The 14,373-nt window shown below is 44.1% G+C and overlaps 1 protein-coding gene across 4 annotated transcripts in view; it reads right to left on the reverse strand.

Moving 5' to 3' along the window:
- LOC125428749 (cytochrome P450 2K6-like) overlaps window positions 1-14,373 on the reverse strand; it is a 51,074-nt gene that overhangs the window by 15,859 nt on the left and 20,842 nt on the right. Inside the window, exons 1-3 of one of the 4 annotated variants that reach the window (XM_048489362.1) lie at window positions 5,625-6,147; window positions 3,938-4,100; window positions 956-1,105 (exon numbers count right to left, since the gene is read on the reverse strand). The exons of the other annotated variants lie outside the window; for them this stretch is intronic. Coding sequence (XP_048345319.1) covers window positions 956-1,105; window positions 3,938-4,100; window positions 5,625-5,807 — 496 coding nt within the window. The 5' untranslated portion in view covers window positions 5,808-6,147. Of the gene's footprint in view, window positions 1-955; window positions 1,106-3,937; window positions 4,101-5,624; window positions 6,148-14,373 lie in introns of those variants that run through there. 4 annotated transcript variants of the gene reach the window in all.

Consider the following 14,373-nt stretch of genomic DNA (forward strand, 5'->3'; position numbering starts at 1 on the left):
GTTGTGAGGGGGGAAGGGCAAGGAGTTTGTAAGCCCCTTTGAGACTCCTGCAGGAGAGAAAGGGGGGATATAAATCCAAACTCCTCCTCCTCCTCCTCCTCCTCCTCCTCTTCTTCTTCTTCTTCTTCTTCTTCTTCTTCTTCTTCTTCTTCTTCTTCTTCTTCTTCTTCTTCTTCTTCTTCGAGGATTCAATAGTTATGCAACAAGCATTTTTTAAACTACACAATATTGCCTAATGTAAGTTTAACGTTAAGTTAATCAGAAAAATTCATGCCGCTTGTGTCAGACCCCATCACCTCCCTAACTCACTGAGGCAAGATAACCGCTTTCTGAACAGGCTTATCAGATTTCCCTCCTTTTTTCCAGGGACTGAGCTGCTAGATATGGTAGCATATGGGTGGAATAAAGTTAGCATTAGAAACTGATGATGTGGTACTGTTATAGTTGAGATGGTTTGGGATAAGAAATACTAATGTAAGAATTCAACAGTTACACAACAAGCATTCTTTTATCTACACACTAATTGGCTTAAACACATTTAATGTTAATGTAATTTTTAAAAAAAATTAAAGTTGCCCCATTAAAAAAGTCAACCAAAGCCTAAAACATAGACACCTGAGCCAATTAATATGAATGTGATTTTTCAGACTAAAAATAAGCACTATTAAAATGTTGTTAAAAGATCAACTCCTTGTTAAAAGATCAATTAGGGAAACAGAAACATTTTGTCCTGGTGCCTAAAAGGAAGGAGCAGACTTGCCAGGCACGCGTCAAAAAGATCCTATCTCCTCAGGGAACATGGGAAGCTGTAAATACAGAAGTCAGAAATACGAGGCAAACCATTTCAGAGCTTTCGAGCAACAGTTGCGAGAATTCTTTGGAGTAAGCCATGGCACTAAATCATTAGAAATCTATTTGTTTTGGAGGGGAGGTAGAGCAGAGAACACCAACCCACCTTCATGAGATTCAAATTGCTTTATCAGGAAACCACACTCCTCAACAATTCTGTCTTCAATGGTCCTCTTGCCCATTCCGTAGTCCCGTAAAGTAGATAACGCAAACCGCCGCATCACTCTCCAGTTCTCACCATGAGAGAAAATGACACCTGAATGGAAGTGAGAGCCAGATTTCAGGTTGCCGTAACTATTCCAGTTGTGTAGAGGCAGCTGTGAAGACTTGTGTTCATGGGGAATTCTGTCCCCTGCCAACTTACTTGGTCTTGCTCTCTTCCTCCAGCCACCTGCCCAGTATATTTTCCCTCTTCCTCCTTCCTGCCTGTTCACCTCCCCAGTCCTGCCCACTGGTGGCAGAGGTGGTAGAGGAGGTAAACCAGCACCTGTTCCAGCCCCACACGCACTAAACATAGCCTTTGTTGTCATATTCCGTGTGGAATTCTGGGTAACTATAAAACTCAATATTCCACCCAAATTAGATTTTTTTTCCCTGCAACACCTGAATATATGAAGATATTGTAGATAACATAGAATGGTCGCCATTCAAATGTATACATTTGAAACCAAAGGCTTTTGTGAGGATATTTTGATCTGCAAGGGGGCCTCATTTACCTATTTAATATAAATTGAAATATTCATTACAGTGGATAAGCTTGTACATTGTCGTGGGTTTTCCAGGCTGTGTGGCCATGGTCTGGTAGTTTCTGCTCCTAGCATTTTGCCGATATCTGTGATTAGAATACTCAGAGGCATGTCATGGTGAGATGAATTTCTCTCCATGGCACAGTGTAAGAACATAGGAACATAAGAACTAGCCTGCTGGATCAGACCAGAGTCCATCTAGTCCAGCACTCTGCTACTCGCAGTGGCCCACCAGGTGCCTTTGGGAGCTCACATGCAGGATGTGAAAGCAGTGGCCTTCTGCTGCTGCTGCTGCTCCTGAGCACCTGGTCTGCTAAGGCATTTGCAATCTGAGATCAAGGAGGATCAAGATTGGTAGCCATAGATCGACTTCTCATCCATAAATCTGTCCAAGCCCTGTAGAGTGATTGTGTAGTGTGGTATACCCAGATAAATGCAAATCTGCCTTATGCCCCTGTGAGGTAGACAGATATAGCACACCACATAATTACTCCATGCTGTGCCATGCAGAGAAACACATCTCACCATGACATGCCTCTAAAGATGCCATCCAGAGATGCGGGCAAAATATTAGAAGCAAAAGCTACAAGACCACAGTCACACAGTCCAGATAATCCAAAACAGCCAACTGATTCTGGCCGTGAAAACCTTCAACAACACAGCTTGAACATTGAAACAAACAGGTCCAGCAGCTCCTTAAAGACCAAACCTATTCCAGAATGAACTCGTGTGAGTCAGCGCTCACTTCTTCAGATGCAGTTTTAGGGCAAATTTTTGAGAATTTGGGAAGTCACACAGGGCTTTCCTGGATTGTTGTGCAGTTTTGGAGCCAGTAGTATTGGGTGCTTCAACTTCTGAGTGAGATTGGGGAAGTAGAGGTACCAAGACTCCCATTTACCCACCCTGAGTTGCAAATATCAGCCCCTGCTCCAATTTTCCAACATTGAAGAATTGAGAAGAGGAAAAGATTGCACCCACATAGATTCTCAAGGAATTTCCCCTGGTCTCTATGGTTAATGCCACACAGACTATGGGAGGCAACCTAGAGTATCACCTGGACATGATATGACATGCTCTGCAAAACCCATTCTCCACAAAATATTCCAGCATTTTTCAGGAGCAGATAGTTAGGCAGCTGGTAGTAGCAATTGAGGCAGTTGATCTAGATCCAGGAATAGAAAGTATAGATGTTACCTCCTAGGACTGGCTTTGAAAAATTTAACTGCCTAGAGATATGGAGGTTCTCTTTACTTGTTGTGGCTAGTAATCAATAACGGATTTCTCCACCATTAAGTGACTTTCCCTTCCCTCATGAATCTGTCGAATCCCCTTTTTGAATCATCTATGCTCATGGCCATCACTATGTCCACTGGCACTGAATTCCACATTCTAATTATTAATCAAGTAAAGAAAGATTTCCTTTTGTCTATCCTGAATCTGTTACCCATCAATTTCATTGGGTGTCACTGGGTTCTAGAGTTGTAGGGAAACGTTCTCTCTGGCCGAATCCCCACTGGGAAATTCAATCTAGATCAAACCAAGTTTGAAAATAAGCTGCACCTTTTCATCGAGGTTTCAACCTCCCCACCGCAGCATGTTTCCAGTGAAGACATTTAGGCCTCTCTTGGATTCAAGAAATGTAACAATCCCCACTATTACATGATCGGCTTGGCAGATCTCTCCTGATTGGCTGTCATGCCGTGTTGTGGTGGGTCCTTTTTTTTCTCCCTCAAAAATGTGCTCACATTATGTTGTCAGCACATCAACATGTCTCCCCTGCTCAAGTTTCTGGTTGGTTATCGTTCTCTCGTGCTCTCACGAGAACAGCACCGTGCGCACTGATTGGTTGTAAGGCATTTGCGTCACACTCCACGGCGGGAAATTTGAACCAGGATTAGACCCCCCAATCCTCCCCTCCAAACTGGATCGAAGACGTGTTTATTTAAAAAGTAGTGCTGTCAAGCAGGTTCGACAAAGATGCGGGATAAGGGGGAGAATGAGCGCCAGAACCAATATGAATCTTTGTTCGTCAATCAGGCTGTGGGGAGTTCTTCCTGAATCCTTGATATTTCGCATGACTACCACGCGATTAATTGACCGTTGGGAATCGGCCTCTGTTCATTACTCCATCCTAAGCATAATTTTAATGTGTGCCAAAGAGATAAGCTAATGGCAATAGGACTTCAGAACAGAGTTGAAAAAATGTCAAACCATTCTTAAGTTATAGTTTAAGTATCCTAGTTCTTTAAATGGAGAGCATCTCCTACAACAACATTTGAGATGGACTCTCAGTGCTATGCATCACAGGTAGAGTGGCAACAACAGGAATGGAGGAACCTTACCATAGCCCTTCATAAATTCTTCAAATATTGGGATGAAGGCCCTCTCGGCAAAAGCATCAGCCTGGTTCACCAAAGCCTCCTTTACAGTCTCATACCCTGTCAGCACTACCATTTTCTGAGTTCCCATTTGAATGCTGAACACAGGTCCATACTGCTTGGATAACTGAAAAATAAAGTTAAAAAGTGAGAAACATTGTTCTGACCTTCCCAATCATTAGATGCAAACAACCTCTCACAGAACCAAAATGGCAAGTCCAGACACATCGTTTTACCACAACTGAACACAGTATGTTTGATTGCTTCAATTATAAGTGTTTTGCCTCCCAGCCACAGTGGCGTGTGGATGGAATTCCTAACAAGCCTAGAGAAAAATGTCCTTTGAGTCTTATTCACACATTATCAAAGGACAGACCTTCCTTCAGGCCTGTTTGTAACCTTACATATGGATAACACACATACAAATATACAATAATCATTTTTTTAAATACTGCAAAAACTTGCAACATCAATAAAAGAAACAGCAGTCAATACAAGCAATCAAAACACTAGCATAAGATCACAAGTACAAATGTTCGCTATTAAGAAAAGTATTTTGTATGATTATTTAAATATTTATAGATGATGATGAAAATGATGGTGATGATGATTTATTAAATTTGGTATACTGCCCACCCCTGAAGGGCTCTGGGTGTAAGGTTGTGATTTAGTTAGAAGGCTGGTTCGGCCTTGGAAGGGATTCCTTAGACGCGTTGGGCTGATTGCCCAGGGTAGTTCTTATCGCTTACTTAATCTTGCTTTCTGTCTGTGTGAAACTGCTTCTGTCTTGTGGGAATGAGTAATTGTTTATGTCCAGTTCTTGGCGGGAAGGAGAGACCTGTATAAGCGGTCGCCCGACAAAGGGGGGGGGGTTAGAATCTGCATTGTCTGTAGAGCTGATCATGAAAGCCAGCAAATAAAGAACTCTTACGGTTACTTTTGGTCTGGACCTTACTGATTCCTTACACTGGGTGGTGTACAGACAAAAGCCAAACAATGATGAATACAAGATACAACAATGAATACGAGATAAAACCAATAGGCAACATAACACAAATTTCAAATTAAATAATTAAAAATTCCAAAATCAGCATCACAAAACCCAGTTTTGAGGGGTGGCCGAGAACTCCTAATCCCCCCTCCGGGAGGATACCGGCATAAACAGCCAGTTAGATGGTACTTGAGAGATTTAGCAGGGAAGCAGACAATTTTACAGGCCCTGCGGAACTCCCTAAGGTCCTACAGGACCCTGATAGCTGGAGGAAGAACGTTTCATCGGGCAGGGGCCAGGGCAATGAAAGTCCTGGCCCAAGTAGAAGCTAGCTGCATCATTGAGGGGCTGGGGATCACCTGCAAATTTACCTCTGCGGAACACAGAGGCCGAACTGGGACAAATGGGGCAAGACTTTAGGAACCCTCATATTGGGGTGGGGGAGATTTTAAAAAAAAAACAAGGGTCTGTCTAGTTCACTCTCGACAGGATGTGGGAGAGAAACTCTGAAGCAACCCTGTGAGGGAGTGAGCTGAAGTGAAAATGCACTATGATATCTATTGGAGAATTACATCCGTTGCAGCACCGTTATAGTCCCTTCTGCCCAACAGAATGTAGGGATCTGCAACTGCCACAAAAACCACAACAACAAAGGTTTACCTTGCACATGGTCATGTAAGGCCTCTTCAGATCTAGGAGGTGGAGACTTCCAATGAGTGGTAGTGGTTTTGGTCCCGGGGGGAAATTTTGGCCGTTGCCATTCCAGAAACTGCCCGTTTTCAAAAAAAGTGTCACCGCAAGGACCAACAGGAAAAATATGGGAAGAGGATCCATCCAATCCATTTTGTGCCGATGAGAAGTTTTCTGAACCGATTACAAAGAGTTATAAAATCCAGTCAGATCAAGCAGAGTGTGTGTCAGCAAGAGGTGGTACGATGAGTTACATATCTACACACTGTACAAACAGTTGCATTGGACTTTGACTTCTTCTTTTTTGCTCTAGCGAAACAATGAGAGCTATCCCCTGTAACCGCCTGTCTCCTGGTTCCCTTCCAACCTCTTCTCCCTTCCAGCCATTCAGATCCTTCCTTCACTACACACCCTTCCTTGGGTGGGAGGCACCCCTTTCCTCAAATGACATCCCTGCAGAACAAGTCTGGACTCTTTTGACTCCTTTTGGACAGGATTGAGCTTCAGCTGCAAAGATTTGGCACTTTATCAAAGGAGGGATTTTGCCAAGTCCTCTTGAGCGCCTGTCGAGCTGCAGCTCGTAAATATCAAGCGTATCGCAACATCGGCAGGCATCTTCTTGTAGCCTCTCAGTTCTGCATGTCCGTGGACTCGAGATTTATGTAGGTTGATGTCTCTGCAATGGTCTTCAGAAAGTTATCTACAGGCAGAGCAAGTTCAACAAAGCAGATTACACAAGCGGGTGGTTGGAAAATTCACACTCAAGTTAAACACCCCCAACTTCCCTTTTTCCTGAAGCTGATGCAGCTTCCGTGAAAGGGTGAGTGGGGTGGAGACTGGGGTTGCGAAATGTCACAATCCCTCTGCTCGACAGGTTGATCACCAGAAGGCGGGGATCTGCTACTGCCACAGAAACCACAACAACAAAGGTTTATCTTGCACGTGGTTATGTAAGGTCTCTTCAGGTCTAGGAGGTGGAGGCTTCCAATAAGCGGTCCTGGGGGGAATTTTTGGCAGTTGCCATTCCTGACACTGCCCATTTTGAAAAGAAGTGTGATTGTAAGGACCAACAGGAAAAATATGGAAAGGGGACCCATCCAATCCATCATGTGCCAACAAGAGGTTTTCAGAAGCGATTACAAAGGCAGTCTGATCAAGGAGAGTCCGTGTCAGCTAGAGGCAGTACAATGAGTTATGCAAGTACTTCGTAGTTGCCCAAGCGATTACATCAGATATTGACTGTTTTCTTACTGTAGTGAATCTGTTCCAGCTCACCTCTGCCACAGAAAGTCTCCTGGTTCCCACCTTCTTTTTCCATCCAGCCATTCAGATCCTCCCCTAACTGAATAACCTTTCTTTGGGTGTGTGGCTGAATGGGCTTGCTTTGCCTGACAGGTCCTATTCCACTCCCAAACATCTACCAGGGGTTGCCACCTTTTCCTGGAGAGGGCTTGCTTTCTCTCTGGGTAAACCGCTGCCACCACCTGACTGTTTGGGGAACGGCCCGCTGGAGAAAGTCAGGGCTCCCCTTGCTTCCTTTCCAGCCCTTCCACTACTGACCTAAATTTTCTTGTATGGATACATCTAGGAGAGAGAGGAAGGTGACCCATAAAAGGGCCGACCGTAAGCCAACTTTTTGCCAATGGAGAAATGGGCTTCTCTTTTCTTTTCCTTCCCAAGTGCTTTCACCACCCTTTCCCTCATGCAAAGCCCTCTTAGGCCATTTTTGCATGGACATAATGCCCTGGGAATCCTACATGCCATGGTGCTTTTGTTGAAGCAGCGGATTTACTCGGAGTAGACCACCTTGCAGGACACAATGTAGACAAGAACTGACAGACACACAGTCACCAGTGCAGTTCTGTTTATTGCTATCTACTGACAAAGTGCTTCGCCAGACCACAGGTGATTTCAGGCACACATCACTCTGCTGTCTGTGCTATCTATATACACATGTGGTACCAATCAGGTGCCCTTACCTTATCAGGTTATGCACATGGTACATGTTGTGCACTCAGTCCTAAATTGCACACGGCACCTGCTAGAAGGAGGGTCCAGCTGTCATTTAGATTTTACTCATCTAAACACATGTTCTGACAGCTTTCCCCCCTGGTTTTTTACTTTCCACGGCTCCCTAGTTCTTCCTGGGAGTGGAAGCAGCACCGGTACATAATGCCCCTGCTGTTTTTGCATGACCCCAGGGAGTGAGGGAGAAACTGTGGATTTTAGACAGAGGGGTGGGGGTTGAAAGTATCCCGAACGGGAAGGAAGTGATTCTTTCAAATACACATTGGATTTTTAAAGGGAGGGGGTGTATTTTGAAAGTGCCCTGAAGGCAAGCAATTCTCTCAGACGCACATGGATTTTAAACGGGGGTGGGGGGGTGGCAATTCTGTCAAACATGCAGCACCTATTGATTGGTGGGGCGGGCCAGAGTGGCGAGGCGGGAAAAATGGCCTGGTTCTGCTGCTGTGGTGTTTTCACGGCAGCAGAAGCACACAGAGACAAGCGGAGTCACACTGGGGCATTTCAAAAGAACCTCCAATTTGGCGGTTTTTGAAAGCCGCAGGGAAAATGGGAAAATGGCAGTGCAACGGAGGGGCAGGCCCAGTGCAGCTTCGGGGACTGTGAAGAATTCCAGGGGGTGCTGGGATATTCCCCATGCTAACAACGGTACAATTTGCCTGCGAAAAAACGGCCTTAAGAGTCCTGCTTCTTGAATCAGAAAAAGAGACAAATGTAGAAGGGGAAACCACAACTGCAACACCTCCTCCTAATGTGGGAAAAACCCGAGAGGGTTTCCAGATTGCTCTCTGGCATCTCGGCATGGAGAGGGGAGACACCCGCTCAGCATCACAGACACGATGGTCTGCGGCTCTATGTCCCTCTCCAGACTCAATTACTGGCTTCCACTGCTGTAGTCCGCTCTGTTTTTCTTTGAGCAGTGGAGGATGTGAACTCCATCTAAGACAGGTGTTGATTCTGCTGGAACTTCTCTGTCCTGTTCATCACATAAGAAACTTGGGCTGGTTTTGCACAGTGAAATTGCTCCTCTGTTGGCACAGGGAATGCCCCGATGCAATGGAAAGTTCTGCACTGCCCCCATTGCTGCAGCATGTCTGCCATGCTGTTGCTGCAGCGGTGCCCCGGAGCATTGGCTTTGCTCCATGGCTTTCCAGAACCGCCAAAATGGAGGTTCTTTTTTAATGCCCCTGTTGTTCCGGAGGCTTTCCTGCCTCACCACTTTGGCTCTCCCCCCAATCAACAGGCACCATCTCCATAGGCTGCAAGAGAGAAATCCATGTGTGCGTGTGACAGACCCCCCTCCCCTCCGTATCTGGAGGCTGCACACCCCTCTTTCATGTGTGCACGAGAGAATCGCTCTCCTCCTGTTCAGGGCACTTTCAAACCACCCCCTCTGTCTGAAATCCACGGTTTCTCCCTTTTGTTTTCCACTGCAATGAAAGCCACATCTGTTAACAACAGGGGGAAAGTTTTTTGTTCAGAGTCATTTGAAACTAAACTAGTGAAAGTGAGTGGGAGGAATGGGAGGAGAATCAGCCAATCAGAAGGCAGGAAACGGAGGTTGTACCACATATGCATGGAACAGAACACGGAAGAGTTCACGGTGCTTATGGGAAAGCCCCAGGCTTGTGGGGAACCAGCTGTGCCTTCCCACTCTAGCCCTGGCTCGAATGAAGGAAAGAGCTGGGCAGCCATGGGGAGCTATGAGCAGGGTGAGAAGACCCACAGCAGGTGCGCTCCTGGACATGCCATGGGGCATTTCGAAAGTGAAAAAACGGTCTCAAACTGCTTAGATGGGTGGTTCTCAACTAGTGGTTCTTGTACGACCAAAGATATGCAGAATTAGTCTAAATGGGACGCAGGGTTTTTGAAATGATTGCTAGAAAATTGTCCTCCTTGAATCTCCGAAACCAGAAAGTTGTCATGTGTCATATACTGCCAACTCTACCTGCCACAGATGATCGACCAATGACCTTTGGGTATGCTAATGGAAACCATGGACATTGTGTTTTTCCTATTTCCCCTACTTCCCCTGCCTACAGACAGGTTTGCCCCTAACAAAATTGTTGCAATATCCCCGCCCCCCCCAAGAACAGTGGCTGGAAAAAGGGGGAAAACACAAACACAGAAAACTGGGGGGGGAGGGGAGGGACAAAACAGTATACGGAATTTCCGGCAGAACTTTGGGTCTACTGACTCATTCAGTGAGCTGCAATCTTCTATATTTATCAGACTACATAAAGCAATACAGCCACATACATGGATTCTAGAATGAGTTGAACAGGTAAGCAAATTTATTGGTTGTAGTGATTCATGGCGCAATTTTGTTCTCTTGAAAACACTAACATTCAAACCACGTTAATAAGTGCATAGATTTCTGTTGCTGGCACTCACTTATAAATAGATGTTTAGTTTCGTTCAAGTTGGTTAGTGTGTTGATTCAAAGCCATCTTTAATGTGTGAATACAAGAAAAGACAGCATCACAATTATCATTGCTTTTTCTACGTACATCAAAACAAACAGGAGCTGAGGTTCAAATGTCATCTTGATGATATCCAAATTTCGAGTTCAGCAATGTCTCAGTGCTACTTTATGGGGTTTGGCAGATTGGCAGAGAGGAAGCTAAAGATCAAGACTATGGGTTGGATCCAAAGCAGCTTTTGAACTAGTAAAAAAGGGGGACCATTCTGAACATTTAGAAGGCTATGCTGCGCATCATGGAACCTGCATGTGTAACCCAGAGTCCATTAGGGGGAGCTAAAGAGCCCAGATTTTACCATATCAGGAAGAAAAGGCTCAATATCCCTCTTAAAATCAAAGTTGGGTTGCACATGCACAAAAGTCACAAAGGACTGAAAATGTACTATGCCTGACTGAGTGGAAAAGCTGCTTGGATCAAACCCTACGAGCTGATTCCTCCGAGGTTATTGCCCTGAGAAATCTTCAGCAGGAAAAATAATGAAGAAGTGACTGTTGATGCACACATTCGTCACACCGAATGTTAAGGGCGTGTGAAGCTGGCACTTGAAAGAGGCCTGGAGGTGGCCATTAGACAACTAATGGCATGAAAGTCCAAGGTCTTCTATAGACATTCCAGAAGCAGAGGCAGAGGAGAACAGACTCTCTGGAGGAGGCATCAAAGAACAAAAGAGAAAAGAGCTCCGAACTTTGGTGGGGTTTCCCCTGCACACAATCTCCGACCTGTGGCAAAGAAAATGGAACACAGAAGCCCAGTTTATTACATTTCTTTAGAACGTTTCTCTACAGACCATGAAATAGGGCCCCAAAGGGTTTGCCATAGAAAGGTGAAAACAGACAGTCCCAACCTAAGCAGGTCTACTCAGAATCCTACTTGACAGCATTTACTCCCAGGAAAGTGTTCTTAGGAATCCATTGCTAGGAACAATGTCACTATTATTCTTACTGAGAGAGAACACTATTGATGAAAGGATAATGAATACCCAGTGAAAGTTCTCATTTCATACCAAAAAAGTCCTAGTGTTCAAAGTGCAAATATTTTAGTTTAGCAAAGTGAGAGACAGCTGCCAATAGCTGGCGTGCTGACGTCAAATGTGTTTAGGACTTGCGCACCTCATTTAATGCTTAAGCCCACATAGGCTAACAGCCATTTGACCACCTGCAGAGGCAGACAAAATGCGTCTCTCTTCTACAAACTCCTCCCTCAGGAGTCCAGAAAAATTCTCTGGAGTAGAATTCGTCGGGTTTCTCCCAGTGGGGTTTCATCTTGCAAACTGTGGGCTTGGGAGAATGGTTCCCTGCAAAGTCAGAAACCAAAATAGGCATTGAAATTGAGGAATGAAGAACAAATAATTCAAAACTTGTCTTCCTTGTGAGCCAATGTTCCCTGACCATATGACTACTTCATAAGTAAAAACAGAAACAAAGAAAAACTTATTTGAGATCAGTATGTGTTAGAAGCTAGGAATTCTTACCCAAAATTCTAGTATGTCCTTTTCATACTGTGGGAGTCCATTTTGGCTGGATTTTCATGATTAGGAATCAGGGTAAACAATGCCTCAAATTCCTGAACCTCTACCGAATTAATGTACAACCTGAAATACAAGCTGTACATGGCATCTGGAAACATTGGTAAAATACAGATTCATGTTAAAACCAATTGACTAGGTTTACACAAGGGACTCACTCTTGATCCAAGTGCCTTTGTTGGAAACACAACTGATTCGACAGCAGTGTGGGGATGACAGTCACTGGCTGGAGTGTGAGAAACTATTTGCTATCTGATCTCACTGAAAATTTCCTTTGGAGTGACTCGAGGAAAAACAGCAACCGATAGACTGCCTAATCTTTGCAATGAAGGAGGACTGTCCGTTCAGTTGTTTAGTTGTTACTTCCACTAAGCACTCGAACAAGTCCTGTTCATTCTGACAGGATTACCATGACCTCTGCCTCTCATTTGAACAGTCGGTAACACATTTAGCCGAGCAACTGCATTCCATCTGCGGAGACTGTGGATTCAGGTCAGTCACTCGTATGTTTAGACACAAAACTTAAATAAATGATTTGGTGAAATGCCACTAAAATGCATGGGAGAACAAGATCTGCCGAGACTCCAGCTGTGAAGAGCTGCCCTTCAATGTATAGAGTACGTTGTTTCAAAACTCCGAAAGCCATAATAACGATCCATCAGTCAGGAGTTGGTCAATTAAGATACACCTATATTGTTTATTTGCCAATCAATTTTAGTTAATGCCAGGTGGGAGTGGAAGTGGTAGGTAAAACAACAGAAAATATGTGAGACTACTTGAGGAAGGAATATATAATCAAGGCGAAGCCAGTGTTCGCTCAACAAAGAGAGACTGACCCGGGAAAAAATTGTCTTGGCTCAGGTTTCTAAACAAAGAACTTGATACGTGACTGAGTTTGGAAGACCCAATAAACGACGAAAAAACAAAGATTAAAGAACCATATAATTTCTAAGCTGTTTTATACCCAGATTGGAGCTCCGTAAAGTAATTCAGCCCAGTAGTTTTAACTGAAAAACTTCCGTTGCGGCAGGAAAAAAGTGACCGCCTCTAGTGTGAAAAATACTGGATGTTGTAACGCTTTAGGTTTGCCCTGTATTGAGAGTCCCTAATTGGATATAAGAGAGGTCCAGGTTAAAGAGGGCCGATGGAAGGTGATTCCCTAAATATCTGTATGAATGGACCTGTTCATTAAATGTACCGTTTATTTTCCACGTGCTGAGTTTTTTTTTTTTTGAATTTGAAAAAGATCAGCACTTTTGGTTCATTCAAAGATGTCGACCGGGCACTGTTTGTGCAGTACATTCAAACAAGGCTTTGAAGTAAGTGCTTTGCAGACCCACGCAGTTGGACCGAGACAGTGGCACGAAGTGTAAATCCCATAGAGAGATGCACATAATGGGTCTTTGACCTAAAGATAGGTGCGTAACTTTCAGTCTGAGATAAATGAGAAGCAAGATGGATTTAAATAAAGATTGAACAGGAGAGGAGCAAGAGTACGGCTGCCAGCTTGACTCCCCTTGACAGAGCTATGGAGGTGAGATTAGGCATTATACGATCACTACTATGAGAACTTGACAATTAGTTGAGGGAATACAACTGGCGGTAAGAAACAGTAATCTCTGGTCCTTCCCAGCACAGTTAATTTTTCCCACCAGCTGAGATTCCTAAAGGGGATAAAGAATTGAATACACCATTTCAAATCTAAAAGAGGAAGAAGCCACAAAGGAGTTTCCCACCCACCAAATTAAACAAAATATCTCCTCATAAAATCGTTTTAAAGGCAGACAATGGTCAAGGGTGCAGTTTCACCTGTGGCATATCCTATCATTCAGAGGCTAGCACTGAAGAGGACCGAGCAGTGGGACGTATCATCGCCAGGTACTTATGATAAATACTTACTAGTACTGAAAGCAAGCTTATGGGGCGATAGTTAGATGGATTTGATGGATCATGCCACATGTAGAGGTACAATGATAGCTTCAGTCCAATGCTTAGAAGGATGCAATGCTGTTGTTAATTTTGAGTAAACAGGGTATGCAAAATAGGAATTTAGAACTCGGGGAATCTTCGAAAGAGTTCAGGTGTGAAGGCCATCGGAGACTGGCGCTTTCCACTTGTTTACAGGGTCAGATATAAGGGTGATCACCTTTCGTCGCCTTGCTGACAGGAGGCCATTCAGGTAGTGCTTTGCTGCTCCAGGTGCACATGGAGTATCCAAAAGTTCTAGATGTTTAATAAATGGCTGTATAAATGTGTCCTCCATGCTTCCACTGAAATCTGAGAACTGATGGCTGTATAGGAATACCGCCGGCACTTAAATTAATTATGCGCCAAAAGCTTTTGCTGTCTCTGGAGTTAAAGGCTTGATGGAAGTTGTTCCAAATCTTTGTAAAGATGTAATTTCTTTTTGGTCTTTAAAAGATCATGATGGGACTTTCTGGCTAAGGGGTACTCTTTTGATATGACACTTCTTTCCTCTAAGTTCACAATGATGAAATAACTTCCGGAGTTGGGGACTTGCTGCTCATACATTCTCCATCAAACCAGGTGGAGGGATTCACTGAATGTGAAAATTTATGATGTGATTGATTACTGGAACTTCAGATAGTTAGATAGGAAGCCAGTTTCATTATAGATTTGACAAGCCTCCTCTGCTGTCCTTGCAATGATTAACTATTGAAGAAAG

This window comes from Sphaerodactylus townsendi, linkage group LG03, assembly GCF_021028975.2.
Source record: "Sphaerodactylus townsendi isolate TG3544 linkage group LG03, MPM_Stown_v2.3, whole genome shotgun sequence".
NCBI lineage: Eukaryota > Metazoa > Chordata > Lepidosauria > Squamata > Sphaerodactylidae > Sphaerodactylus > Sphaerodactylus townsendi.